A 26,179-nucleotide genomic window follows, 5' to 3' on the forward strand; every position below is an offset into this window, starting at 1 on the left:
TTGATTGATTGATTGATTGATTGATTGATTGATTGATTGATTGATTAAAATAATGAGTCATTCTAGTGCAGGGCAGTGCTAATGTTTATGCTAATGCTAATGTTATTCCAAGGCAGTGAAATAACTTGAGAGAAAAAAGTAGCTCAAATGCTTATTTTGATGAAGGGACTAATATTAGTGCACCACCTAAGGCAGTGCACCAATGTGAGAGGAATATTAAGGCTTTTATTTTGAAATTCAGGAATCTTCGTGTGAAAGGGCCACACTAATCCCATGTTAACAATGGTTGGGCTATTTCTCATCTCCAATGGTACTTTAATTCATATCTGTATCAACTTACAGAAATAGTACGGATGAGAGAGAGATGGTGTGCTCTGAGCTCTGAAAGTTTTGACAAAATTTTGAAAATTAATTTCTGGGAGCCTGGGTTTACTCTCTGACACCAGTTCGCGCTGAAGCACCTTGACAGAAAACCACAAGCCCTAGAGAAATTTCGAAAAGATTTTATGGAAGCCAACACTCGGTGCGATGTCATGACCGACTTCCAGACCAATAGGGTGATATTTGTGGTTATTAGGGTGAGTTAGAAACAATTTCAGCCCCAATGGGTCAGAAATCCACTCCATTTCTCACTCTAGTGGAGGAATATTGTGCAAGGCAGGGAACTAACCTGGGAGGAAGAAATAGCTAAATGCTTATTTTTTGGTAAAGGCTAATATTAGTGCACTGCCTAAGATGGTGCACCAACCTGAGAGGAATATTGAGGCTATTATTCTGAAGTTTTCAGTAAGCTTCATTTTAAAGGGCCACAATAATCCCATTTGTAATTGTGGTTGGATTAAACCAGCCATATAATGACCAAAACAGCATTTACCTGTTGTGAAAAATATGAAGGATTTTATCATGTAGGGTATGTGATGCTCTTATTTTGACAGTCCATTGCGGTTGTCAGTTAAGAGTATCAGGTTTCATGAGACATTTGGTACTTATTTCCTTTGTTCTTCTGCCATCTTGTATGTATTAAGTGCTCTGTCAAGATGCTATTCCGATATTTCTAAATGCTCAGGCCTCTGTAGTAAGTCAGAGTTCCTCCATCACTGTAGTTCTTAAATGCCGACTCATGGGATCGGGACGCGCGCGGGGGTTTGAGCTGCATTAATGGCAGTAGGAAGCGGCAGTTATTTTGAGCTGTAGAACAATTTCAGTACTGAAATGCCTTCTTTTCTTGTTTGTTTTACACAGTTTTCCAAATGATTATGCAAGTGATATTTTCTCAGATGCCCAGCCGGACATGAATCTTTATGTCTGGCTGGGCCCAGTGCCACCGTTTCTGCTTGTGATCTGGTTGGAGCCCAATAGTGGGTTAGGGCCCAGTAGCAGGTTGGGGGCCCAGTAGCAGGTTGGGGCCCAGTAGCAGGTTGGGGCCCAGTAGCAGGTTGGGGCCCAGTAGCAGGTTGGGGGCCCAGTAGCAGGTTGGGGCCAAGTAGCAGATTGGGGGCCCAGTAGCAGGTTGGGGGCCAGTAGCAGGTTGGGGCCCAGTAGCAGGTTGGGGCCCAGTAGCAGATTGGGGGCCCAGTTGCAGGTTGGGGCCAAGTAGCAGGTTGGGGCCCAGTAGCAGGTTGGGGCCAAGTAGCAGGTTGGGGCCCAGTTGCAGGTTGGGGGCCCAGTAGCAGGTTGGGGCCCAGTAGCAGGTTGGGGGTTCAGTAGCAGGTTGGGGGCCCAGTAGCAGGTTGGGGCCAAGTAGCAGGTTGGGGCCCAGTAGCAGGTTGGGGCCCAGTAGCAGGTTGGGGGCCAGTAGCAGGTTGGGGCCCAGTAGCAGATTGGGGGCCCAGTTGCAGGTTGGGGGCCCAGTAGCAGGTTGGGGCCCAGTAGCAGGTTGGGGCCCAGTAGCAGGTTGGGGCCCAGTAGCAGGTTGGGGGCCCAGTAGCAGGTTGGGGCCCAGTAGCAGATTGGGGGCCCAGTTGCAGGTTGGGGGCCCCTGTGGATCCTCCACCTTGAGTCTCCAGCAGCTCTATTAACTGTTTGCTGCTTTAAGGTCATTTCAGCAGCTGATCTCGATTCCAGGAATCAAACAGAAACTTTTCTCTTTAGTCTTTATCCGTAAACCATCTTTGTTCTCAATCAGCCACAAATCTCTTCACAGTACCAGAATCCTGCGGCCTGCTGAATAATGTGGAACATCCTTCTGAAGTAGATTTACTTTGATTGAGCTAAAGTGATCAAGCACAAAACCATCTATACATTTAATAGCACAACATGAAAATGTATCTTTATGACACTTAAATCCAATTTGCATAATAATTTGGTAATAACAACAACAATAATAATAACTAGAAAATTTCTGAATAAGTTTAAAAGGGGCCTCCCAAAGTGTGTCCATTGGTTGGAACCCAGCCGATTGATGATATAAATCTGATCAATGCTAAAATAGGCTTCAAAGTACTCAAAGCATGTGGAGCATCACTAGCATGTTGTCTTATATTTACTTCTTTCAGTCTGAATACTAACCATGGCTAATAAATAACAAAATGGATAAAAGCTCTTTTTAGGGAAAAGGCTAATGCTAATGCACTGCCTTGTTCTAGGCCAGTGGTTCCCAAAGTGTGGGGCGTGCCCCATGGGGGGGTGCAATGCCGTTGCAGGGACAGGTACAGGAAGCGGCATGGATGTAAAAATAAAAACAGTTACAAAAAAGTGTTTCACTGTAAAGATGGTTTGTAGTTTGTTTTTTTATTATTGTAACCAGAAGTGTGAAATAAACTTAAGTGGAGTTTGAAAATAAAATGTGTGTAAAGGTTTATGGTTGAATGAATTGTGTGCCAATTGATGTTGTTTTCTTATGTGAGGGCTTATTGTAATCCATAGGGGGGCCCAGAAGAAAATCTTTGGGAATCATTGCTCTAGGCGGTGCACTAGTGGGAGGCAGTGAAATGATGATGCTAGTGCTAATGTTAGTGCACTGCCTTGTGCAGCACGGCAGTGCACTAACCTGAGAGAAACAGATAGTAAAGGCTGTTTTGGCCTTCAGTCAAGGTCAGATCCAGGGAGTTCTGACCCAGGAACAGAAAGGTTCTGGTGCAGATGGATGTTAATGTGCAACAGGTGCAGCAATGGGTCTGCTGGTTCTGTTGTTGATTCTGTTGGTGACGGGTTTGTCGGTTGTGCTGCCGGTTGCTCTGTGTGCAGCTCTGCCAAGAGAATAAAGTGCATGGAGGAGGACGTTGACAGTCCGGGCGAGGAGTCCTATTACCCGGGTCCGGGTCGGTCTCCGGGCAACGGCGGCCAGGCCGGCAGCTGGCATGACGTGGAGCCAGGTATGTTGTTGCCACGGCAACCCCAGTTGCTTCAATAACAAGCCATCTAACCCACTAACATCATCATCATCATCATCATCAGCCGCAACCTGAAGCTGCTGCAGGGCCAGCGGTGCTGCTGGGGGCGGGGCTTGTAGCTGTGTGTGTGTGTGTGTGTGTGTGTGTACGTGTGTGTGTACGTGTGTGTGTGTGTGTGTGTGTGTGTGTGAGTGTGTGTGTGTGTGTGTGAGTGTGTGTGTGTGTGTGTGTGTGTGTGTGTGAGTGTGTGAGTGTGTGTGTAGCTGTGTGTGTGTGTGTGTGTGTGTGTGTGTGAGTGTGTGTGTGAGTGTGTGTGTGTGTGTGTGAGTGTGTGTGTGTGTGAGTGTGTGTGTGCGTGCGTGCAGTCATTACCCCGGCTCGGAGAGGTGCAGCCATCTTGATCTTTCTGCAGGTCAGAGGTCAGACGGGAAACATGTTAGTCTCCTGTTTGACCCTCTACTGTCACTCTTTGAGATTTTAATAAACTACCAAATTATATTTAAAAACATTTGTTTTTATAGATTTAATTCTAATATTTTATTGCATAAAATAAAAAGGATTTTCAACATATTTTTATGTTATAATTTATTTAAATGGCCGCTTTTACATATAATTAACAGTGAAATAATAATTTTGAAATAAAAACTTTCCAAACATCACAGAAGAAAGAAGAATAAAAGCACGTTGATAATGTCAGCCATGTTGAAGGTGTCCAGGTTCCTCCATCTTCTGTTTTCATGCTGCTTTCTCTTCTTCTTCTTCCCGTTTGTTTGCGTCTCGCGGTGGAAGCTGGATATAAGCTACGCGGCTCTCTAACTAGCTCGTTCATCTCTCGACAAGGTAAAGACGACAACACGGCGTTTCCTCCGTCTCCGTGTGTGTGACCCCGTCTCCTCCCCTCTGATGATGGACAGATAGATGTGGATGGTTTGTCTCTGTGTCGTCTGCTGGACCCCCACCCACCTGTGCTCACCTGTCAGCATGCCGATGACATCATGGTGGCTGTTTATTGGTCGGTGTGTTTGGAGGAGTGTGTGTGTTGAGGTGTGAATGTTTCCTTTAACACCTGTCACCTTTACCTGGCTCTCCTGTGGAAAACACCCAGATCCGGTGGAGCTGGGCCGGTTCAGCCCGGTTCTGAGGTCTAACAGTGTCTGTGTGCTGCACCGCGCTGCAGCGATCCACTGATCGATAAAAAAACAAAAACAAAATATGACTCGATTTATAAATCAATCAAATGTTTAATTTTCTGTTTTTAGTTTCTGTTCAGAAATGATGAGAAACACAAACTGGATGGATGAAAGGATGAATAGATGGATGGATGAATAGATGGATGGATGAATGGATGAATAGATGGATGGATGAATGGATGAATGGATGGATGATCAGGGTAACCAGACCTTCTGGACTCTTCCTCACTCCTACTTCCTGTTGTCACTACAAGCCCCGCCCCCTCCAGCTGTCTCATGCCTCCTGCATTGTGTGGCAGTTTAATGACGTCATCAGTGATGTCATCACAGTTGACCACGCCCCCATGCACCTCATCTTCCTCATGGTTCTTGCCAGGATTGCCGGCCTCCATCTGCTCTCTGAAGCGCTCAGAGAGGTGCAGCTCCTCTTCCTCCTCTTCCTCCTGCCCCAGAACGGCCGCCCCCCTCTATCACCGGCCCGTCATTACCGGGCCTCCAGGTGAGGCCAGAACCTGTCCACAACCCTTTACTCCCCCTCCTCACCTGTTGGGTTGTGGTTTGGACTTAGCCCCTCCCACTGTGCCCTGTTAGCCCCTCCCACTGTGCCCGGTTAGCCCCTCCCACTGTGCCCTGTTAGCCCCTCCCACTGTGCCCTGTTAGCCCCTCCCACTGTGCCCGGTTAGCCCCTCCCACTGTGCCCGGTTAGCCCCTCCCACTGTGCCCGGTTAGCCCCTCCCACTGTGCCCGGTTAGCCCCTCCCACTGTGCCCGGTTAGCCCCTCCCACTGTGCCCGGTTAGCCCCTCCCACTGTGCCCTGTTAGCCCTCCCACTGTGCCCGGTTAGCCCCTCCCACTGTGCCCGGTTAGCCCCTCCCACTGTGCCCTGTTAGCCCCTCCCACTGTGCCCGGTTAGCCCCTCCCACTGTGCCCGGTTAGCCCCTCCCACTGTGCCCGGTTAGCCCCTCCCACTGTGCCCGGTTAGCCCCTCCCACTGTGCCCTGTTAGCCCCTCCCACTGTGCCCGGTTAGCCCCTCCCACTGTGCCCGGTTAGCCCCTCCCACTGTGCCCGGTTAGCCCCTCCCACTGTGCCCTGTTAGCCCCTCCCACTGTGCCGGTTAGCCCCTCCCACTGTGCCCGGTTAGCCCCTCCCACTGTGCCCGGTTAGCCCCTCCCACTGTGCCCGGTTAGCCCCTCCCACTGTGCCCGGTTAGCCCCTCCCACTGTGCCCGGTTAGCCCCTCCCACTGTTAAGCTCCAGCCTCCTCCTGTTTTGACTTGATTGGTTGTTGATGAAAGGAGCTCATAGTCTGATTAAAGTTCCTGTGGAAGCAGGAAACATCCAACCATCCAACCTCATCTTCCTACTCAAGTTTCTCAGCAGAACGTCAAATCTTCTTCTTCTTCTTCCTGTTTATCAGTTCCTCCTTTCTCCAGGGTAACAAGGTTCAGGTGGAGGTTCAGGTGGAGCTACCTGGAGCTTTGCGCTGATTGAGGCTGAGCTGATTGTAACCATGGTGACCCAGTTCCTGGTTCTGCTGCAGGTTTCTGGATCAGAAACAGGAGCCGGGATCTCTGACACCGACCAGAACCTCCTGAAGCTCAGCTGCTGGGTTCTTCTGGATTCTTTCATGTTGGTTAGATTTCACAAGCAAAACAGAAAGAAATTCAACTCTGAGGAAGAATTCAGATGAAAGAAAACAGTCTGGTTCCGACCCGGCTCAGACCCGGTTCATCAGGTTTCTGAGAGGAGTCATCTGATTGGTCAGATGGACGTCATGTGTTTCAGAGATGAATCATCTCTGAAACACACTGTGGTCTGTCCACTCTGTGTGTGTGTGTGTGTGTGTGTGTGTGTGTGTGTGTGTGTGTGTGTGTGTGCGCGCTCTCCCATCCATTCAGTGATTACTGTAAACACACACACTGTGGATTGTCAGAGTGATAAATCACAGACGACTTTAAGTGAATTAGTGCAGCAGCTCTACCTCTCCGTCCGTCCATCGCTCCCTCTCTCTCCCATCACTCTAAGCTCCTCCCCTTCTCCTGCTCTGAGTTTCATAGCTCAGCAGCTCTAACGAGCCACAGCCACTAACGAGCATTCAGGCCTTGTTAGACCAATCGGGGTCTTAATTAGAGCAGAGGAGGAGCAGGTGGAGGTGTAAAGCAGATAAATGGAGGAACGTTTTGACTGACAGTTGCTATGGGCGGGGCTTAATGCTGCACTCCCATTGGTCCATCTGCTCCGCCGTGTCTGTCTGTTGGATTTGCATGTTGACCCGTCTTCCTCTCCACTCCCACTAACCTGTCACCCCTGTGCCCACAGCCAGCCCCCACGCCCCCCCTCCGGCCTCCACTTCTCCTCCTCCCCCATCCTGCAGCAGCCCGCCTCCTACTTCTCCCACCCGGCCATCCGCTACCACCCACAGGAGACGCTCAAGGAGTTCGTCCAGCTGGTGTGTCCTGACTCCGCCCAGCAGGCCGGACAGGTGGGCCTCCTCAACGTAAGCGCGCACACACACACACACACACACACACACACACACACACACACACACACACACACACACACACACTGTGTGTGGAGGCGAGTCAGTGTGTTGGCAGAAAATGATACAGTGTGTGGTTTCAGGCTGATAGCTGATATATCTGCGTCTAGACATCCATTCAATACACACACACACACACGCACGCACACACACACACACGCACACACACACACACCCGCACACACACACACACACACACACACACACACACACACACACACACACACACACACACACACACGTCTCTGCTCACTTGACCTCGGTTCAGGCCTGTAGGAAACAAGCAGAGCTGAAGTCAGACTGGACCAGAACCTCCTGTTCCCAAAGTTCCCAGTTTTCTGGACAGTCTCTTAGGGAACAGACTGGCGCCGGTCCCGATGTTTGCTCAGCTGGATCTGGTCAGGTTCTGCAAATATTCAATAGAATTATGATAATAAATCAAATCAAAGAATGTTTGTGGTAAATCACTTAGCAAGAAAAATCAGTGATGCTGAAACTGTCACCGCTCTCATGGTTCTGGTTCCGGTCCGTTCTCTGACTCCTGTCCCTCCTCTTCCTCAGGCCAGCAGCAGCTCCCAGACGAAGGTCCACAACCCGTTCCTGCCGACGCCCATGCTGCCCCCCCCACCTCCCCCTCCGATGGCCCGGCCCGTCCCGCTGCCCGTCGACACCAAGCCCCCCCCCACCTCATCCACAGAGGGAGGCAGCAACGCCCCCTCTTCCCCCAGTGAGTAACACGAGCCCACCGGGCCGCAACTAGAACACAAGTCCGACCATAAAGATCCTGGTTCTGATTGTCAGCTGGTTCTGGTCCATTAGCTGTTAGACCTGAGACGCTGATGATGGTGTCTTTAATATTAACTCTTACCTGAGGTGAAGGGGAACATCTAGTTCTAGATGTCATTAAGTTTTATTACTCTGTCAAAAGCTAATGAAGACTTGCTGAATCTTCATTAGCATGCTATTAGAAAGCTAATATCTAAAGAAGATGCAGTAAGTCTTCATTAGCTTTCTAATAGCATGCTAATGAAGACCTGCTACATCTTCATTAGCATGCTATTAGAAAGCTAATATCTAGAGAAGATGCAGCAAGTCTTCATTAGCTTTCTAATAGCATGCTAATGAAGACCTGCTACATCTTCATTAGCATGCTATTAGAAAGCTAATATCTAATGAAGATGCAGCAAGTCTTCATTAGCTGTCTTTGTCCCCCACCAAGTGTCATTCGGCTAAAACGAGTCGTCGTATGGCTAAAGTTAGCAAAGGACATAAGAACCATGTCATCAGCCAAGTTTCTCAAGGAAACACACAGGGGGTAAATTTGACTCATATGGAAGCTTAGAATTTGCTAGATTTGAGGGCAAAGCTCTATCTGCCCTTAAAATACATTTAAGATTAAATCTAACCTTCCAGTGAGAGGTTGACACATTTAACTAACATTAAGTTATAGCAAGCTAGTGTTAACTTAGACTGCTGAAAGCTAAATTTTCCTAGAAATAGAAATATAGTCAGTGTTTAATTCTCAAAGAAAATCTCAAATTAATCAGAAGCATACATCATTTTTCTGTTGGGTGACTTACTTCTACTTCCTGTTGTAATATTTGGCTTGATTAAAGCAGAACTCACAAAGAAACACACAAGGGGGATCTTGTTCCAGGTAAAGGTTAAAAGTGTTACCAGAATCAGTTTGATAAAAAACAAATGTTCACCCACTCAGTATGAAATTAAAGGTTTGCACCAGAAATAATTTATTCAGAAACCCAAAATTTGAATAGTTAATCAACCTAAATCAACATCAAAACCCCCCAAAATATCAAGAGTCTGATTTGCCTTGTCAGGCTGATTCACAAACCACACTTAAAAAATAGAAAATCCCAAAAGTCCTGTTGCTTTTTTATATTTTTGTCCATAAAGGAGTCCCATACATCCAAATCTAACCACGACCTGGAAGCGTCGCTCCGTATTAATCCCCGTCTTCTTCCCCAAGAAAAATCCAAAACGTCAAAAAAGAACCCCAAAAAAGATGAGAAAAAAGAAGAGTGGTACACAGTAAAATTTCCAGAGTAAATTTTACACAATTTGAAAAAAATTTTACTCTAAAAAAGACAACATTTGGTCCCAGTCTAAATAGAGTAAAATTTACTCTCATGGAAGAGTTGAAATTACAGATTAAAATCAACACAATTTAGTGCAAAAATTTTAATCAATGCCAAAAGAATTTACTCCAAGTTGTTTAAAAGAAAAAATACTCTACCGTATTTTAACTCCAAGTAGAATATAATTTACTCCAAAAAGCATTGCATTCTATTCTAAGTAGAGATAAATTTTAATCTAATTAAAAATGAATTTTACATAAAATAGAATAACATTTTATTCCATATAGTATAAAATTTTAGTCCTAATTTCATTTTATTCCATATTGTGCAGTTAAACATTTAATTAAATTCTAAAGTAGTACCAAATGTAAATATTTCACTGACGAAGCAATTGTTTTACAGCTATAACACACAGCTGTTTGTAAGAGTACAATGCATAGACCAGAAATCAGAATTTGGACAGCCATTTTTTATTGTTCACAGAAAACAGCATGGAACAATTTAAACATTTGCGTCTTCATGACTGTATGACACCTCGAAATGAAAAGCTCTGGAACAGTAAAGCTCTTCTACATAAATAACATGAGGTCCGTCTCTTGTACACATTGACCAGATCACGATCAAATGAAGTGCCAAACATAAAGTGAGCTTTAAAAAGCTCATCAAATCACGCTCCTCTGAGTCCTCACTGCAAGCAGGTATGGTTGACAGCTCTCTGCGATGCCTTCAAGGTGCTCCTTGATGCTGGTTCTTGTCTGTGGCAAAAACAGAATAAAACATTATTAGTCTTAGGTTTCAAAGAAGACAGGGTTCTAATAGATAAGGCAAATTACTTTTCAGGATATCTTAAATGTCACTTGAAATGAAATTGAAGACCAATTTCATAAATGTTTCCTTTACTCTAACCTTACCTTGACAAACTTCACAAGATGTTCACTGGCTTGTCTGACTGAGAGTATTCCCTGGTCTCTTGTATCCAGGAGGTGACTGTGGCAGGAGGTACACCAGGATCAAAATGGATGACATGTCACTGTCCCATCCTAGAAGAAAAAGTTAAAGAAACATGTTACCAAAACTTCTTATTTGCAACCATGTTAATACTTCCAGAGAAAGCTTACCAAATCTAACTAACAGCAGGAGGAGGTGCACTTATATTGAACCAATTCAAATAAAATTCTGTTACATAAAACACTTTCTTTATAAGTAATTGCAACTTACCATTTTCCACTTCTGTTGTGCCTTCAGCATTGTAAAGGAGGTTCTGAAGGTCATCAGACTGTGTGAGACTGCGGCTTTGTTTGAGGATTTTATGCTTGTAGACAGTGGGCCACTTCTCAGGGAACTTTGCAGAGATGGCTTCCCCAAACATCAACATAAAATCTTGCTCAACCTGGAGAATAGATGAAGTGAAGGTTTTAAAAATCATTTTGTTAAGTTTTCTTATTTAAACTTTGTTGGTTAAACTGAAGTGAAAATAAACATACCAATCCTCCTATGTCCAGGAATCTTGGGAAGTCCAAAAAGATACTAGATGACTTTGCTGGGTCATGAATCATCTTCTGACGAGAGTTGAAAGTCTGTTTCATGTTCCTCATAACAGTCTCTTCATCAGCTGTGTGCTTCATCAGTGATTGCACTCATCAGTGATTGCACTGATGAAGCACACAGCTGATGAAGAGACTGTTATGAACACAAGCGATCTGTCAGAAGATAGTCTTCTTCTCTCAAACAGTCTCTCTTATCAGTTGTTGGTCCCCCTAAAAAAACATATATATGTGAGACTCCATGTTAGGATTCATAAATAAGGCTTGGGAACTTATTGTGCAGTTTGGTTGCAGGATGAAATGTGTACAATATAAATCCATATACCTGTTTGGGTTTGTGACAGTCTGGGGACATTTTTTTGTCCATTAGAAGCTTCCCTCTGTACAAACTTCAGTCTCCAAGCCAAATACCCACTTCCATCTTCTGCATTGTAATAATGCTCCTAAAAGTAGGTGAATGACAAATGTTTTTAAAGTTGTCAAAACAAAGACAACCGTGACAACTTACACAATTTGCATATAAAGCACAACTTGAATTCTGTTTTTTTTTTTTTTTATTATTTTATCGTTGCTCTACGAGCTGCAACCCTAGGATTCACTAAAATAATACTATGCTAGTAATTTAAAGAGAAGTTACTAGCATAGCCTTCTCGCGCTTTTTTCTGGGCGGAATACTGACTCCACATGCTAGCAGAGCTAGCTCCGACAGTACAGCTCAGTCTCTCAGCTTAAAAATAGCGACAGCCTCGACTTGTGAAAATAAAATAATGGACGAAGCATTGGACAGCACTGATGTTTTTCTGCTTACATTGCTGTAAACTGCTAAATTAAGATAGCTGAAGTACACATGCTAACTAGTTAGCCAACCATGTTAATTCCTCGCTGCATCCCTCCTTCCCCCACAACCATACAGCAGCACCTTACACACCTTTAGTCTTATATATATATATATATATATATATATATATATATATATATATATATATATAATATATATATATAAATCCCACGTAAAATATATCTAAAACCCGTTTGGGGACTTACCTGGCACATAGCTAACCGTCGCCTCCGTTTCCACTGCGGGATGACAAGATGGCGGAAGAAACGAAACTTAAGGAACTTCAGTGGGCGTGGTCTTGTTTTACTCCGATATAATTTCCTCTATTTTTTACTCCGATTCTATTGACCAACTGAAATGATTTCACTCTCTAATGTATAAATTTGACTCTTTTGATGAAATAATGTTAACTCCGAAAAAATTACTCTCCTATTTTTCCTGTGTACCACCCAAAAAACCCCAAAAGAAAATAAAGTCCAGATCTCACCGGGAGCGTCCCTTTTCCCCCCCGGTGGTTTCCTCCATGGACTGTCGTCGTCCTTCTGCACCGGGCGGCGTTCCCTCGGTGCACCCTCCGGTCCAGGCTTCCGGGCCCGATCTGTGGCGCTGGGACGAACCTTAATCCATGTTTTATCTTTTTGTTGCTTTTCTTTGGATTAAACAAAACACTAAGGATAAGGCCAAAACTCCCGCTGCACAGATCGACACATGAGCGTCTTTCTTACAGATTGCGCCGCGCCTTCCGGCGCACACGCCCCTTTTTATCTCTAATTTCCACACACCTGGCCCAAACATGATTTACCCAACATCAGTTTTTTTAACAGTGGAACTTCGACATTTTTTTCTTGTTTTTATTTATAATGAAATCCACAACTGTTCCACTAGACAGCTTGGCATTTTTAACATTTATTATATTTGCTGAGAAAAACAAAACATAGTGGTTATGTTACAATCCCCCCCCCCCCCAGCCGGAGGCATGGGAGATTGAACTCCAAAATAGGGCTTCAAGTTAACCACATTAATTGTGTCTGTTCCTTTGGGCTGGTCCTTCCACTGAAGCTGATAGTTTACTAGGCCTAACTGTTTCCTCTCTATAGCTGGTCCTGACCACTTTGGCGCTAGCTTGAGAAAAAAACTATCTATGGCTTGGAAAGAGGATGAGACCTTACCCAGACCAAATCTCCCGACCGGAACTGTACACCTCTCCTCCGGGCATTATAATATTTGGTTGTCGGGTTTGGCTTATCCCAACTTTCCTTTTGACTTCTTCCTTCATCTCATTATGTCGTTCCAACACTTTGTATTCGGTTTGCTGAGGTGAAGGAGGTTTGGATATCATTCTCTCCAATGGTCCTTTCATGTTGAGCCCCATTGATGGCAAAACGGAACTCCCATATATGTTGGTCCCATATATAACTTAAAGCGCAAGATGAAGACTTCTTCTTATCTTCAGCAGACTGCATTCCATTGCTGCACTGCTGCCTCTCACTGGTCGAGAGGCGTATTGCACTATCTAACATAACATGTTTGAAATGTAAAGTTTATTATTGCGCTGTAGAAATCTTGCTAGTAATACTGCAGGATCAATTTGATGAAGAAACTTTAGAAATTATCAATTTAGTATTAACACATAAAGTTACATCACTTTTTAAAGTTTGTTAATTAATACCTATTGACAACCTATCTCACTCACCTGTGTGTATGTGTGTGTGCTTTCTGTGCAGCATACTCCACCCCCACCACATCTCCAGCCCAGCGGTTCGTCAGCGTTGGGCCTCGAGACCCCAGCTTCAACATCCCTCAGCAGCCGCAGGTAAGCCCCGCCCACGGCCGGTTTTGGGACACCTGCCAGGTCCAGACGGGTCCAACCGGGTCCGAGCAGAACTCCTGCCTGTGGAAGAGCAGCAGGTCTGGAACATCTGGAGTCCAGCTATGGTTAGCTCAGGAAGCTAACACTGTGATTAGCTTCCTGGCTCTGCTGCTGGCGCTGAGCGTCTCGGGTTCTCGGGTTTGGATTTCAGAACCACAGTTTAAATTTAAGTAAGCAAAATTTCAGCAGTAAAAGAGTATAGAAAAACAAGTAAATCTTTGTAGAAGTTTCCCTTTGTGACGTCATCAGGGACCAAAGAGTTCAGGAACTTTAATCCTTTCATGGAAATATGGAGACCGAAGCTTCAAACTCCTGAAAAACTGGACATGAATCAGTTCAAAGGACTCTGAACTGGAAACCTGCAGGCAGAGACATCAGAACCTTCCAGAACCTTCCAGACCTGCTGCAGGTTCTGCAGCAGGCAGAGACATCAAAACCTTCCAGAACCTTCCAGACCTGCTGCAGGTTCTGCAGCAGGCAGAGACATCAAAACCTTCCAGAACCTTCCAGAACCTTCCAGAACCTTCCAGAACCTTCCAGAACCTTCCAGACCTGCTGCAGGTTCTGGAGCTGTCAGCAGAGGGTCTGCAGGCGGACAGGTGTTGGGTTCTGTCTCTACATCTGGATGTGACCCTGCTGAGGGGCGGGACTAACTGAGCGTGACTTGGTGATTGGCCAGCTGATCAGTCATGTGACATTTTTATCTCTCTGGTGTTTTAATCACAGATTCAAATACAAACAGAAAAATAATCTGATATTTCCTGAAGAGCTGCTGGTCACTGAACACAGCATCTACTTGTCATGCTGTCTGAGTGTGTGTGTGTGTGTGTGTGTGTGTGTGTGTGTGTGTGTGTGTGTGTGTGTGTGTGTGTGTGTGTGTGTGTGTGTGTGTGTGTGTGCGCGCGCTGTGGGGAGCGGTCCAGGTCAGGGTGTGTTTGTCAGCTGATTTATGAAGAGTGTAATGGTTGGTCTGGTCGTGCTTTAACTCATCTCTCTCTCTCTCTCTCTCACACACACACACACAAACACACACACACACACACACACACATGCACATACAGAAAACAATAAGCTGGGAGTCCTCTGTTGGCATTTCAGACATGCTCCATCGGTCTGCTGTGTGTGTGTGTGTGTGTGTGTGTGTGTGTGTGTGTGTGTGTGTGTGTGTGTGTGTGTGTGTGTGTGTGTGTGTGTGTGTGTAGTGACCTGCAGTGAACAAGTCTGTCGATTTATTGATTCTGTCTCACACACACACCCTCTGAGAGGCCAACATGGTCCAGGTGTTTGTCACTGAAACAGCTGGTTATTTATTTGTTCCTCCTCTGCCTCTAGGAGGCGCTGCTGAGGCTGAAGCTGCAAGCAGTCTTCTTCCTCTTCCTCTCTGGGAGGAATTCCTTAAATCTAAAATCTGCAGAGAGGAAAAACTTCCTGTTTAAATCCCAAGATTTTGTTTTCTATCAAATGTGGGATGGGCAAAACTTTTTACCAAGTGTCATTTTGTAGAGTCATTCTAACACAGGCCCTATGTATTATCTGATATTATTAGATATCAGATATTATCCGATGTTATGTGATATTGTCAGATATTATCTGATGTTATCAAGTAATATCTCACATTATTGGATATTATTGGATGTTATCTGATATTATCAGTCATTAGATAATATGTGATGTTATCATTTATTATGCGATACTGTTGGGTATTATCACATATTAGATATTGTCTGATATTGTTGGATAATATCTGATACTATCAGATATTAATCTCTATTATGCCATATTGGATATTACCTGTTATTATCAAATATTATGGGACACTATTAAATGTTATCTGATATTATTAGATATTTTCCGATATCACATGTTATCCGATATTATCAGATATTATCAATCCAACAAAGGTTTCAGACAAAAGGCAGAATTCTTTTCTAATGTAAAAATACTTTAATAGTTTATTAAATCTGTCTGCTAACTGTGGCTCAGTGTGGGCGAGCGACAGCCTCTGGAGAGACAGAGCGAACCACTGGAGGGGGCAGAGGGGTCGCAATTCACGGCCCCTCCATCTCCTACCATGGGAAACCAGGGACAAAGAGCCATCAGTAGTGGTTCTGGTTCTGGTTCTGGATTATCTCTGCTCATTGGATTGGTTCTGTGACCACTCCATCTAAGTTCCTGAACAGGACCAGAACTGACCCAGGAGAAGATTATCCTACACTGAGAAGAGACGGCCCAATCCAGGTCCAGACCGGATAGGATCTGGTCTCTGTTCCAGGCTCTCTCTGACCCCATCCAGGTGTTTCCCTCCTCACTTCCAGTCCACACTTGGTCTGTATTTAAACCTGACTCCAGCCCAGTTCAGATCAGGAGCAGAGAAAGTTCTGGACCGGATTAGGGTCCAGAACCCGGTCCAAACAGGTCCAACTTCTGCAAGCAGAAGTTGGACCTGCAGATGGTCTGAGAGACTCGGTGCCGGGGGCCAGGGACCTCCAGGAGGAGACACTATGTCCCCCAGCGCCTGCAGTCTGAGGCGTGCTGTCCGGTCCGGTCCGGTCCGGTCCGGTCTGGACGGTGAGTTTCATCTTCAGTCTTCTCGGTGGGGGGCTACTGTTGCGGGGGGCGAGAGACACCAACACACATCGGGAGAGAGAGAGAGCGGGCCAGAAAAGTCCCAGTGTCAGCAAGTTGTATTGATTAAAAACTAACCTTCCAGTCTTCTCCTCTATCACTGCGCGCACAGCAGAATTACAACGAGTCAGGAGAGAGGGCCGCGTGGCAACACACTGGAGAGGAAACAGAGAGGAGAAACGCAGGGGAAACAGAGAGGAAACAGAGAGGAAACGCAGAGGAAACAGAGAGGAAACGCAGAGGAAACAGACAGAAAACAGAGAGGAAACGGAGAGGAAACAGAGAGGAAACGCAGAGGAAACAGACAGAAAACAGAGAGGAAACGGAGAGGAAACAGAGAGGAAACACAGAGGAAACAGACAGAAAACAGAGAGGAAACGGAGAGGAAACGCAGAGGAAACAGACAGAAAACAGAGAGGAAACGGAGAGGAAACAGAGAGGAAACGCAGAGGAAACAGAGAGGAAACGCAGAGGAAACGGAGAGGAAACGCAGAGGAAACAGAGAGGAGAAACGCAGGGGAAACAGAGAGGAAACAGAGAGGAAACGCAGAGGAAACAGAGAGGAAACGCAGAGGAAACAGAGAGGAAACGCAGAGGAAACAGACAGAAAACAGAGAGGAAACGGAGAGGAAACGCAGAGGAAACAGACAGAAAACAGAGAGGAAACAGAGAGGAAACAGAGAGGAAACGGAGAGGAAACGCAGAGGAAACAGAGAGGAAACGCAGAGGAAACAGAGAGGAAACGCAGAGGAAACGCAGAGGAAACAGAGAGGAGAAACGCAGGGGAAACAGAGAGGAAACAGAGAGGAAACGCAGAGGAAACAGAGAGGAAACGCAGAGGAAACAGACAGAAAACAGAGAGGAAACGGAGAGGAAACGCAGAGGAAACAGAGAGGAAACGCAGAGGAAACAGACAGAAAACAGAGAGGAAACGGAGAGGAAACAGAGAGGAAACGCAGAGGAAACAGAGAGGAAACGGAGAGGAAACGCAGAGGAAACAGAGAGGAAACGCAGAGGAAACAGAGAGGAAACGCAGAGGAAACGCAGAGGAAACAGAGAGGAAACGCAGAGGAAACGGAGAGGAAACGCAGAGGAAACAGAGAGGAAACGCAGAGGAAACAGAGAGGAAACGCAGAGGAAACAGAGAGGAAACGCAGAGGAAACAGACAGAAAACAGAGAGGAAACGGAGAGGAAACAGAGAGGAAACAGAGAGGAAACGGAGAGGAAACAGAGAGGAAACGCAGAGGAAACAGAGAGGAAACACAGAGGAAACACAGAGGAAACGCAGAGGAAACAGAGAGGAAACGCAGAGGAAACAGAGAGGAAACGCAGAGGAAACAGAGAGGAAACGCAGAGGAAACAGAGAGGAAACGCAGAGGAAACAGAGAGGAAACGCAGAGGAAACAGAGAGGAAACGCAGAGGAAACAGAGAGGAAACGGAGAGGAAACAGAGAGGAAACGGAGAGGAAACGGAGAGGAAACAGAGAGGAAACGGAGAGGAAACAGAGAGGAAACGCAGAGGAAACAGAGAGGAAACGCAGAGGAAACAGAGAGGAAACGGAGAGGAAACAGAGAGGAAACGCAGAGGAAACAGAGAGGAAACGGAGAGGAAACAGAGAGGAAATGCAGAGGAGCGATCCGCCTCCGTTTTATTAAACTTCCTGTTCTTTTCAACGCGCTTCCTAAACTCTGCGTCTGTCTCCAGATGTGTGTGTGTGTGTGTGTGTGTGTGTGTGTGTGTGTGTGTGTGTGTGTGTGTGTATGAAGTACATGCCAGGATGAAGAGCAGAAAGTGATCCAGAGAGGAATGCTGAGAAAGAGGAGTGAGGATGATGAGATGGGACGGGTAGTGAAGTGGGGGAGGTCTACAGGGGGGTCCTTGGCGATGGCAGTCACGTCCCAGGCCGTCTGGTCGTCCCTAGCAACCAGACATGATGTAAGACGAGGATGAACTTGAACTTGGCCAGGCAGTGAGGATGATGAGGGGGAGATTGGTGAAACATGAACATTTGGCGATCGATGCCGGCCAGTCAGAGACAACACACACACACACACACACACACACACACACACACACACACACACAGACACACACACACACACACACAGACACACACACACACACACAGAGGAATGGGTCTGGTGGTCTAAACCCTCCCATGGTCCATCCAGGGTTTGGCGCCCCCTATGTTGGATCAGAAGTTCTTCAGATGTTCTTCTTCGGACTTTTAGCTGCTTGTCCCAAGGTCTGCTGAGATGCTAAAAATAAGGCCTTAAAATGTCTTAAATCAATTTAAAAAATTTAAGTTGGCCTTAAAATCATGAGAAAAAACATTTTTTCTCACCGGACTTTTTAATTTCCGTCATTAACAGACATCTTCATTGCATTCTTGAGGCAGTTGTGGATACCGCTAACTAGCCGTAGCCACAAATGTAGACACTAGCTAACACACCCTTGTTAGCTAGTGTCTTTTGCTAGCAAGGGTAGCTAGAGACAAGGTAGCTGTATTTGATCCAAATTTATTGCTATTTGCCTGTCCGACATAAGATGCTAGGAGCATTTTGTTCAAGCCTCGTCTTCACAGGACTTTAGGTTGTTGAGCCACATGCAGTGAGACGCTCAAAGCTGCGAACACACCTGAGAGAGGTCACAGTTTAGCTCCCCTGGTGATGCTGAAGGCTCCCAGGAAACAGTCGCCGCATCTGCTGCCACTGGTCTGAGAGCAGCTTTTGGTGTGACACAAACTCTGAAGGCAGTGGTTCAGTGGATTTTAGCAGTGGTCCAGTTATCCATCCATCATCTTCCTCCCAGCTTGCCCTGGTCTTTCTCTGGGCCTCCTCCTGCTGGATCACCTCACCATGTGTTATCATCATTTGTGAAAATGCTTGTGATGTCTGGAGCTCCTTAACTGCCCTGACCCAGAGAAGGCACTCGTCCCTTTTCTGGACCTTCAGATTTGGAGGCGCTGATCCTCATGTTGGCGGTGAACTGATTCGGTGGGAGCTGCAGATCACTGCCTGATGAAGTCAGTCAGACCACATTATCTGACACCCAACACACCCAAAAGGGATCAACACCTTGGCCAGAAGCACTGGGTAAAGGGCAGAATCAGTAACACAAGGTGACCTTGGTACAGTCCAGCTTTCAAGAGAAACAAGTCCAACCAAAGATGTTACTGTGGAGGGAAATACAGCTCAGGAAAAGGAGCAGAGCCTTGTGAAAATGGAGACCCAACAATGTTGACAAATAGGCAAAGAGATTAAAAGGAACAATAATTAATGTCTTCAACTAAAGTAAGAATGTGACCAGATCTATAGTTTATTTCACAAGGAATGCAATGTCTTCATATATGTGTGTAATTTTCTCTTGTAGATTTGTGTTGTAATACAGGCCTTACATTTTATTGCTAATGGTCTTAGGAAGTCTGAAATGTGAGATGGTGAGGCCTGGAGGAACCCTGATGTTGACCCCTGTGTCTGTCTCCACAGTGGTACCTGGGATAAGGACTCCGGAGGCGCAGACGCCCTCTACGGCCAGCCGCTGCAGCCTGTCCTCCAACACCAGCTGTCCCTGGTCAACCCCGTCACTGGTCCTGCAGATCCTGGCTCCACCGTCAATGACTCAGCATCGGCATGGCTAAAGCAGATTAAGAGCTCCCACGCAGCGAATCGTTTGTCCCAGAATTCCTTGCAGACTCTTGGATCGTATATCTGTAGTGCTGGATCTGAGTCCTGAACCTTTTTCCTTGAATCCCTGACCAATGGAGCAATGGGGGAAGCGATCTGTTCTGGGAACGTCGTCAGACTGAGTCCCAGATATTCCTCTGTGGAGGACCTACCTATCCATCACTTTGTGCCGTGTGAACTTGCAGTGGTTTGAAGCCCTCCAAGCTGCCACCACCCCTTCCTCCTTAGTGGATCCCTGCAGCCGGGGGCTGGTGGGTTAGGCAGGAGCAGCCTGGCTCAGAACACCAGCTGAAACAAACTTGGGACGGACGCTGCCTCCTTCCCTAGCTCTCTTCAGGACTTAGACAGTAGAATGAAGGGAGGAGCTGAGCCGGGGGCAGAGCAGCATGGACAAACCGTGGGGGCTCTGGGTGGGACGTCCTGAAGGTGGTCTGGATTCGCTGCTACGCTTCACCAGCCACTCGTTTCTCTGGAGGCTTCATGGCTCATCGGTTTCTCTCTTTTAGCCTCCATTCTCTCCTTCCATCCATCCACCTGTCCAGGTGAAGAGGCAGCGTACGCAGGGCGGGCCGAACCCCCGGGGGTCCGAAGCCACACCGCCAGTCAGGGGAGAGCCCCGCCTCTCAAACTTAACAGTGAAATCATGAGGAAAAGTGCAATTTTATTGACTAGTTGGTTTATTAAATATATCTAAATGTATATTTTTTTTGTAGTCCGCTCAGACCTGGGACTCTAAAACGCTGGGCGACAAACCGACACGCAGCCTTGGGGAACACCAAGCCAGTGAGAAACCACCAAACCGCGTCGTTCTTTGATAATCTGGTAGTTTGGTATGAGAACGTTTGAATCGGAGGTCAGTTTCTGAGCAAAGGACTGATGTTCATTCAGCTCAAATAGAAACGAATAATTCTTTTATTTAAAATGTATTCTGCGTCAGGGAAACAAAATGTCTCCGGAGGCCAAATCACAATTTAAGCTTGAAACAAATCAGTTTGGCAAGATAATCTGCCTGGCAACGGGCTCCCATGTGATTGGCTGGGTTTTCCAGAGGCTCCTTCCAATCACAAGCACTTCTTCCTCCAGCTGGGCAATAGGCTGCGAGTGCGTCATCAGGGGGCGTGGTTTATTTATGAAGACTTTAACTCTTCTTTAGTTTGGTTTTTCTTTCTTATTCTATAAATGTCTATAGACACACGCGCACGCACGCACACCCCCGACATTAACATGAGTTTAAGTGAAAAAGTTATAAAAAATAAGTAATTTTTTTTTGCATGTGTTTGTGGCCGTTTTCTCCATAGATGACGTAGTTAGTGATAAACGGACGATATCCTGTAAAACTTCCCAACAGGAAGAACCGACTTCCTGTCGGTTCTTCACTTCCTTACAGTTCTCGGTTCTTTTCCTCTCATGTTTTCCTGGCAGCAACAGAACCGGTCCGTTCTTCAAATCCGAAACGTTCCTTTGTCTGTCCTGTATCTAAATTAGCCGATGCTGATCTCTGCGCCACAAACACTAGCAGCATGTCCAACCTGTGGTCAAACCAGCATCAAGGTGGCATGGCCTGCAGATGGCGCTGTAGGCTGATTCACTTTGGTTTTATGAAGAGGAAGTTGTGAAGAACTCGTTTTGGAGGCGGTTAGTGGAAAGTTCAGAAGGTCTCCTCCTTGTTTGAGGCTGAATCTTCTGATGGCTGCATATGGAAACATTCGCTGGACGTTTTCCATCAAGCAGCTCCAGATCCAAACCACAAGCTGCTCTACAGCCATTCATTCATACAGCCATTTATTCATACCCCTGGCAGGCTTGCCTCTAATTTGTTTCTGACCCTACCCCAACCCTACCAAAGCTCTTTCTATAAAATAAACATATCTCTAAGAGACATAAAAAAATCTGCTTTATTTTTATTAGAATAATAACCTACATCAATTATCAATTAAAACATTTTTACCCCCTGATGAATGAGTGAAGCTTACTAGCTTCATGCCTGTCTTGTTGTATATATAGCCAAATGTTGGTTGATACTTATTCCTCTCATATTAAGCTTGATTTTAGATGGGCTCTGATACCACCCAGTGGTTGGAGGCTGAATTACATGTGGTTCATGGAAGCGCAATTGTGCAATAGGCCGATAAACTGTTAATAATCTGAATCCTCAGCTAGGTTGTGCAATAAAAATATATTTTTAGACTAACTAAACTAATGTTTTCTGTACATGATATATTAAAACAGGCCACACGATTAAAATTCTAAAATGTATTTCTAATTTGTGTTTGAAGTTTTTTAGTGACACTCGGCAACTAATGAATGAAAATGAACCGATATATAAAATTTAGATGTATTTGTAACGAAAAAAAGGTAAATAGAACCTTTATTACATATGAATATTAATAAATAATTTTCACAAATATATAACCTTATATATCTGTTTTATCTGGATTTAGGGAACAAAAACTTTTAGGACATTATCGTAAAGACATTTTTCAGTAGTTAGCGCTATTTGGAACACTGCAGGATGAAAACACATGGTTGCTGAAAAACAGTTTGTAAAACTGATTTCATGGGACTGCTGTGAAGGAATTTTACAGTATTTAAAACACTATGATCATGAAAAACCAGTGGTTGTTCAAAAAGAAAAATTTGACTCAATTTCAACATTTTTGAGCAAAAACATCCTCTGAAATTATCACTGTAGCAAGACTGAACAATTTGTTTCATTCCTTAACTGCCTGGTGTTGCTAATTAGCATCACAGCTAAATTTACACTAATGGTGACTGAAATGTTCATATTTCATAAACTTATGATGTCTAAGTTTTTGTGCACCCGGACATTCAGGCACTAAGGGGTTGTTAGCTTGTGGGCGGAGCAGCTTGTTGGTTCAGATGAGAATAAATGGAATGACGAACCGCATTCTGATTGGTCGCTGGATGTTCTGGCTTTGGAGCAGAGACAGAACCAGAACATCCAACTCCACCTGCAGGTCAGCTTTAGAACTCCCGAGTCTCCCTGTTGTTACCACAGGGCTCCAGTAGGGGGCAGAGCAGCAGAAACAGCTTCCGGCGCTGCTGTTTGCTGCTCATTTGACTGAATCCGGACCTTCAGATTCCAGCTTCCAGATCTTCTCCGTCTGTTGCTGTAAAAAGGTTTCACGTCTTCCCGTTTGTCTCCCTGATTGTTCCCAGATCCGAGTATCGGATGTAAATTATGCAATATCTGCTTGCACTCTGAGTCGTCTTTTTCTGGTTAGTTTTCCTTTCTTCAGCCAGAAGCCGGGCCCTCCGGGGCCGCTGTGTGTCTCATGAACCCGACCTTAAACAAATCCAAGCTGTTGTCCGTCAGAGTGCGGACGGTTCTGTGAAACGGATCTGTCCGGTTCTGTCGGGTCCGAGGTTCTGTTCCTGCCTTCCCTTTGGCTGTGAGTTGGGCATTAACTACCTGCACTAAATATGAGATGATGAATAAAGAAAAGCAGCGTCCGGGTCGAATCAATTGAAGGGAATGAAATTAGAAAATTGCACGGACATTTTTTAAAGTGTCATTAAATCTGATCAGTTGGTTTGAATCCGACTGGCTGAGCGTTAGACGTTTTCACGGAAACTACAACGAGAGAGCAGTGACGTGGGCAGCGAGTTTGTTAGCTGTTTGTTCATTGAGTTGGTTCTGTAGTGAAGGCAGAGGGAGCGCCTCCTACTGGCTGGAGGCCTGACTGAGTGCTGTATAGTTTATTGATTTTAAAGCTGCCCTATTTTCTAATGCAGGACTTTTTTAACAACGACTAAGTGAGGAAACTGTGGTGTTGTGATTTTTCTGACTTTCTACAGAGATTTGTTTTTTTCCTGGAAACTGGATGTAAGTTGAAAACTTTCCAGTTTCCGTCTTTTTTCTTGGGTTTCCTTTTTATGTATTTATGAACATTTCATATGTTGACACTCTTCTGCAGCCCAGGGTGAGCCCTAACCCCATTGTAAATGGATGTTACAGTTTCTGTATGTTCAGTGTTGATGAAGCTGAATTTAGTCCTTTTGAGGGAAAACAACATTTTTCTGCGTTTGAAGGAATTTAGTTGTTAGGCAGGAGACATAGCCGGCCAAACGATGCCCGACAAGAAATGCATCCAGGCATCTTTTTTTCTGTTCACCATTCCATGCAGAACAATAAACAGCTTGATTATGCACCATGATTTTTTTCTTTCCCATCTGTTTCTTTCTCCACCTCCTCCTCCTATACGCCTCCATCGCTGCAAAGCGACGGGACGCTGAGATCGGACCTCCTGCTCCGATTCCTCCCAGGAATCAATTATTCTAATGATCAGTAAATCTTCTCTTTAATGTCTCCATTAACGGATAAATACTTCTCTTTCTGCATCAAATGAAACAAAAACCCGACCAGCAACCCAGAGATGGTGCTTTGGTCTGGACGTGCAGAATAAACTGGGTCAGTTCTGATGAACCGGGCAGCAGGTCCGGGCAGCAGGTCCGATCACAGGCGATCCAGAGCTGGAACCAGAACCGATCCAAACCTCACTCCCCCAGAGGAGCTCTGCTGCCCCGTCAGGAAACGGAGGGGCAGTTTTTACCCCAACATGTCCCAGGAAGAGGAGCCCCCTCTCTAGCTGCTGCTGGGCAAGCGGGGGTCAGAGGTCGGGGTGTTTCTGAACAGATCACTAAGGGAGGACTAGACCGTACCTCCACCTTGCTTCTCCACAGCCAATCATGGCGCAGCAGTCTAATCTGCATGAGAACTATGCACTGACTAACAGCCTTCACGTTCCTCCAGAGGGGGCGCCGTGGAGCGAACCCAGGAACCAGCATACTCCACCATATATGAAGATATGAAATGTAGTGCCTGTGAAGCTGTATTCTCCTGACCCTGTTTATATCTCTGGAACACCAGTAGCCTTCTGACTAGCTGATGTTCAATAATCACCAATAATCACCTGATGTAACCTGCATGCTCCGCCATAGCGCCTAGCAAGTCAGCAAGTAGGAAAACCAACAAGCTTCCTGTTCATCTTCACCCTCCTCTTCATCATGTCTGACGGGCATCCACTGCAGGACGGGCCCTGCCATGATGGGACGCCATCAGGATGAGACTCGCACTGTAAAATCAGACAATCTCCAGATCACTGTTAGCATCAGCAAACACCCAGCTGGTCCCCCTCTCTCTCTCACACACACACACACACACACACACACACACACACACACACACACACACACACACACACACACACATATATATATATATATATATTCACATACACACATTCTTGTTTATCTCCCACATGAGGCCTGAAGGTAACTTACTGCGTTTTGGGGTCCACACACACGCACTCCAGCATGCATTGACCAACAGCCCCACACCCTACCCCCTACCTCCTCCCCAGGCTGTTTTCTGCAGGAGAACCAATCGATGGCTTCTGCATTTTTCTGCAGTGCTCAGCATTATCTAGCCTGACTCCCCCAGACTCCTCCACTGCACCTCCCCTCCACCCCCTGCCCCCGGCAGGACTTTAAACAAGTTGCTGCTCTTCCAGGATCAGAGCGGTTTAAAGAGAAGGCGGCTGCGGTACCTGGGAGCCTCCGCCTTGTCCCCCCAGCCCGGACCAGCTGGGGTCGATTGGCTCGTCTAGCTCACCTCCAGTGGCTCCTGCAGCCTGTCGATGCTGCTCACATCTTTGAAACTCAACAGTTTCTTCGACTTGTGCATCTCTTTCAGGAAGAAAACTTTGTTGATGACCAGACTGTTTTCTTAAAGGGCAATGCCATTGAATCTGCAAGCTGTCTGTTTCTGTCTTCTTCAGAGGACACAGATTCATTTACAGAAACCAAACATCTATCAAACATTCCTTCAAAGTGCTTGAGATTTAAGGAAGGAGCATTAGATGGCCGACAGTCAGACTTCAAGATGTCTTATTGACATACAATTACAAATATTTGTCTAAACTGCCGTGTCATAGCCACATTTGTTTCCATGGGTCGCTCCCCATCCTCTCTGGCTTAGACCGGAGAAAGAGGAGGTAACACACTCCAGGATCGAACTGATAACATATCAGTTACTCAGAGGGAAATGTACAGTTATTCCATTTCTTATCACTGAAAAATGTCATTAAATACATCAGAAGTTTTTATGGTTGTAAAGCAAAGCGTGGTGACAGAGTTATACTTTCAGAATTTACCAAAGTCTGACGTTCACTAATCTCATACTTTAAGATGACATTGGAATTGTCAATGTCAAGTATTTTGCTTGTAAAATATGGATAAATATACCATCTTCATGTGTGGTAAACATACTGAAGACTTTAGCTCATAAAGTCTTCAGTAGAAATGATTTAGTGGCTTTCCACATGTAAAAACTTAGGCAGAAATTTTCTTCGGAAACTTTTTTTAAAACCTTTTTTCTAAATCTGAATAGTTAAATTTGTCTCCCAGAAGGTATTTTTCTGCATGAAATGTTA

The 26,179-nt window shown here is 45.6% G+C and overlaps 1 protein-coding gene and 1 long non-coding RNA gene across 3 annotated transcripts in view; one reads left to right on the forward strand and one right to left on the reverse strand.

Moving 5' to 3' along the window:
- The window catches only part of nfia (nuclear factor I/A), a 95,869-nt gene extending 71,967 nt beyond the window's left edge, over positions 1-23,902 (forward strand). Inside the window, exons 6-11 of one of the 2 annotated variants that reach the window (XM_055047602.1) lie at positions 3,187-3,314; positions 4,899-5,026; positions 6,845-7,018; positions 7,625-7,790; positions 13,266-13,354; positions 19,527-19,640. In XM_055047602.1, the coding sequence (XP_054903577.1) occupies positions 3,187-3,314; positions 4,899-5,026; positions 6,845-7,018; positions 7,625-7,790; positions 13,266-13,354; positions 19,527-19,541 (700 nt within the window). In that variant the 3' untranslated portion in view covers positions 19,542-19,640. Of the gene's footprint in view, positions 1-3,186; positions 3,315-4,898; positions 5,027-6,840; positions 7,019-7,624; positions 7,791-13,265; positions 13,355-19,526 lie in introns of both variants that reach the window. The other variant, XM_055047591.1, reaches the window with a different exon arrangement.
- Positions 10,817-11,865, reverse strand: LOC129371183 (uncharacterized). Its single transcript, XR_008607129.1, has 3 exons — positions 11,748-11,865; positions 11,029-11,146; positions 10,817-10,916 (listed from the first exon to the last, which is right to left on the reverse strand). It is a non-coding gene; the product is annotated as an uncharacterized LOC129371183 (long non-coding RNA).
- Positions 23,903-26,179: the final 2,277 nt, after the last annotated feature.

Source organism: Poeciliopsis prolifica, unplaced genomic scaffold (genome assembly GCF_027474105.1).
Source record: "Poeciliopsis prolifica strain line A6 unplaced genomic scaffold, Auburn_PproV2 SCAFFOLD002, whole genome shotgun sequence".
Classification (NCBI taxonomy): Eukaryota; Metazoa; Chordata; class Actinopteri; order Cyprinodontiformes; family Poeciliidae; genus Poeciliopsis; species Poeciliopsis prolifica.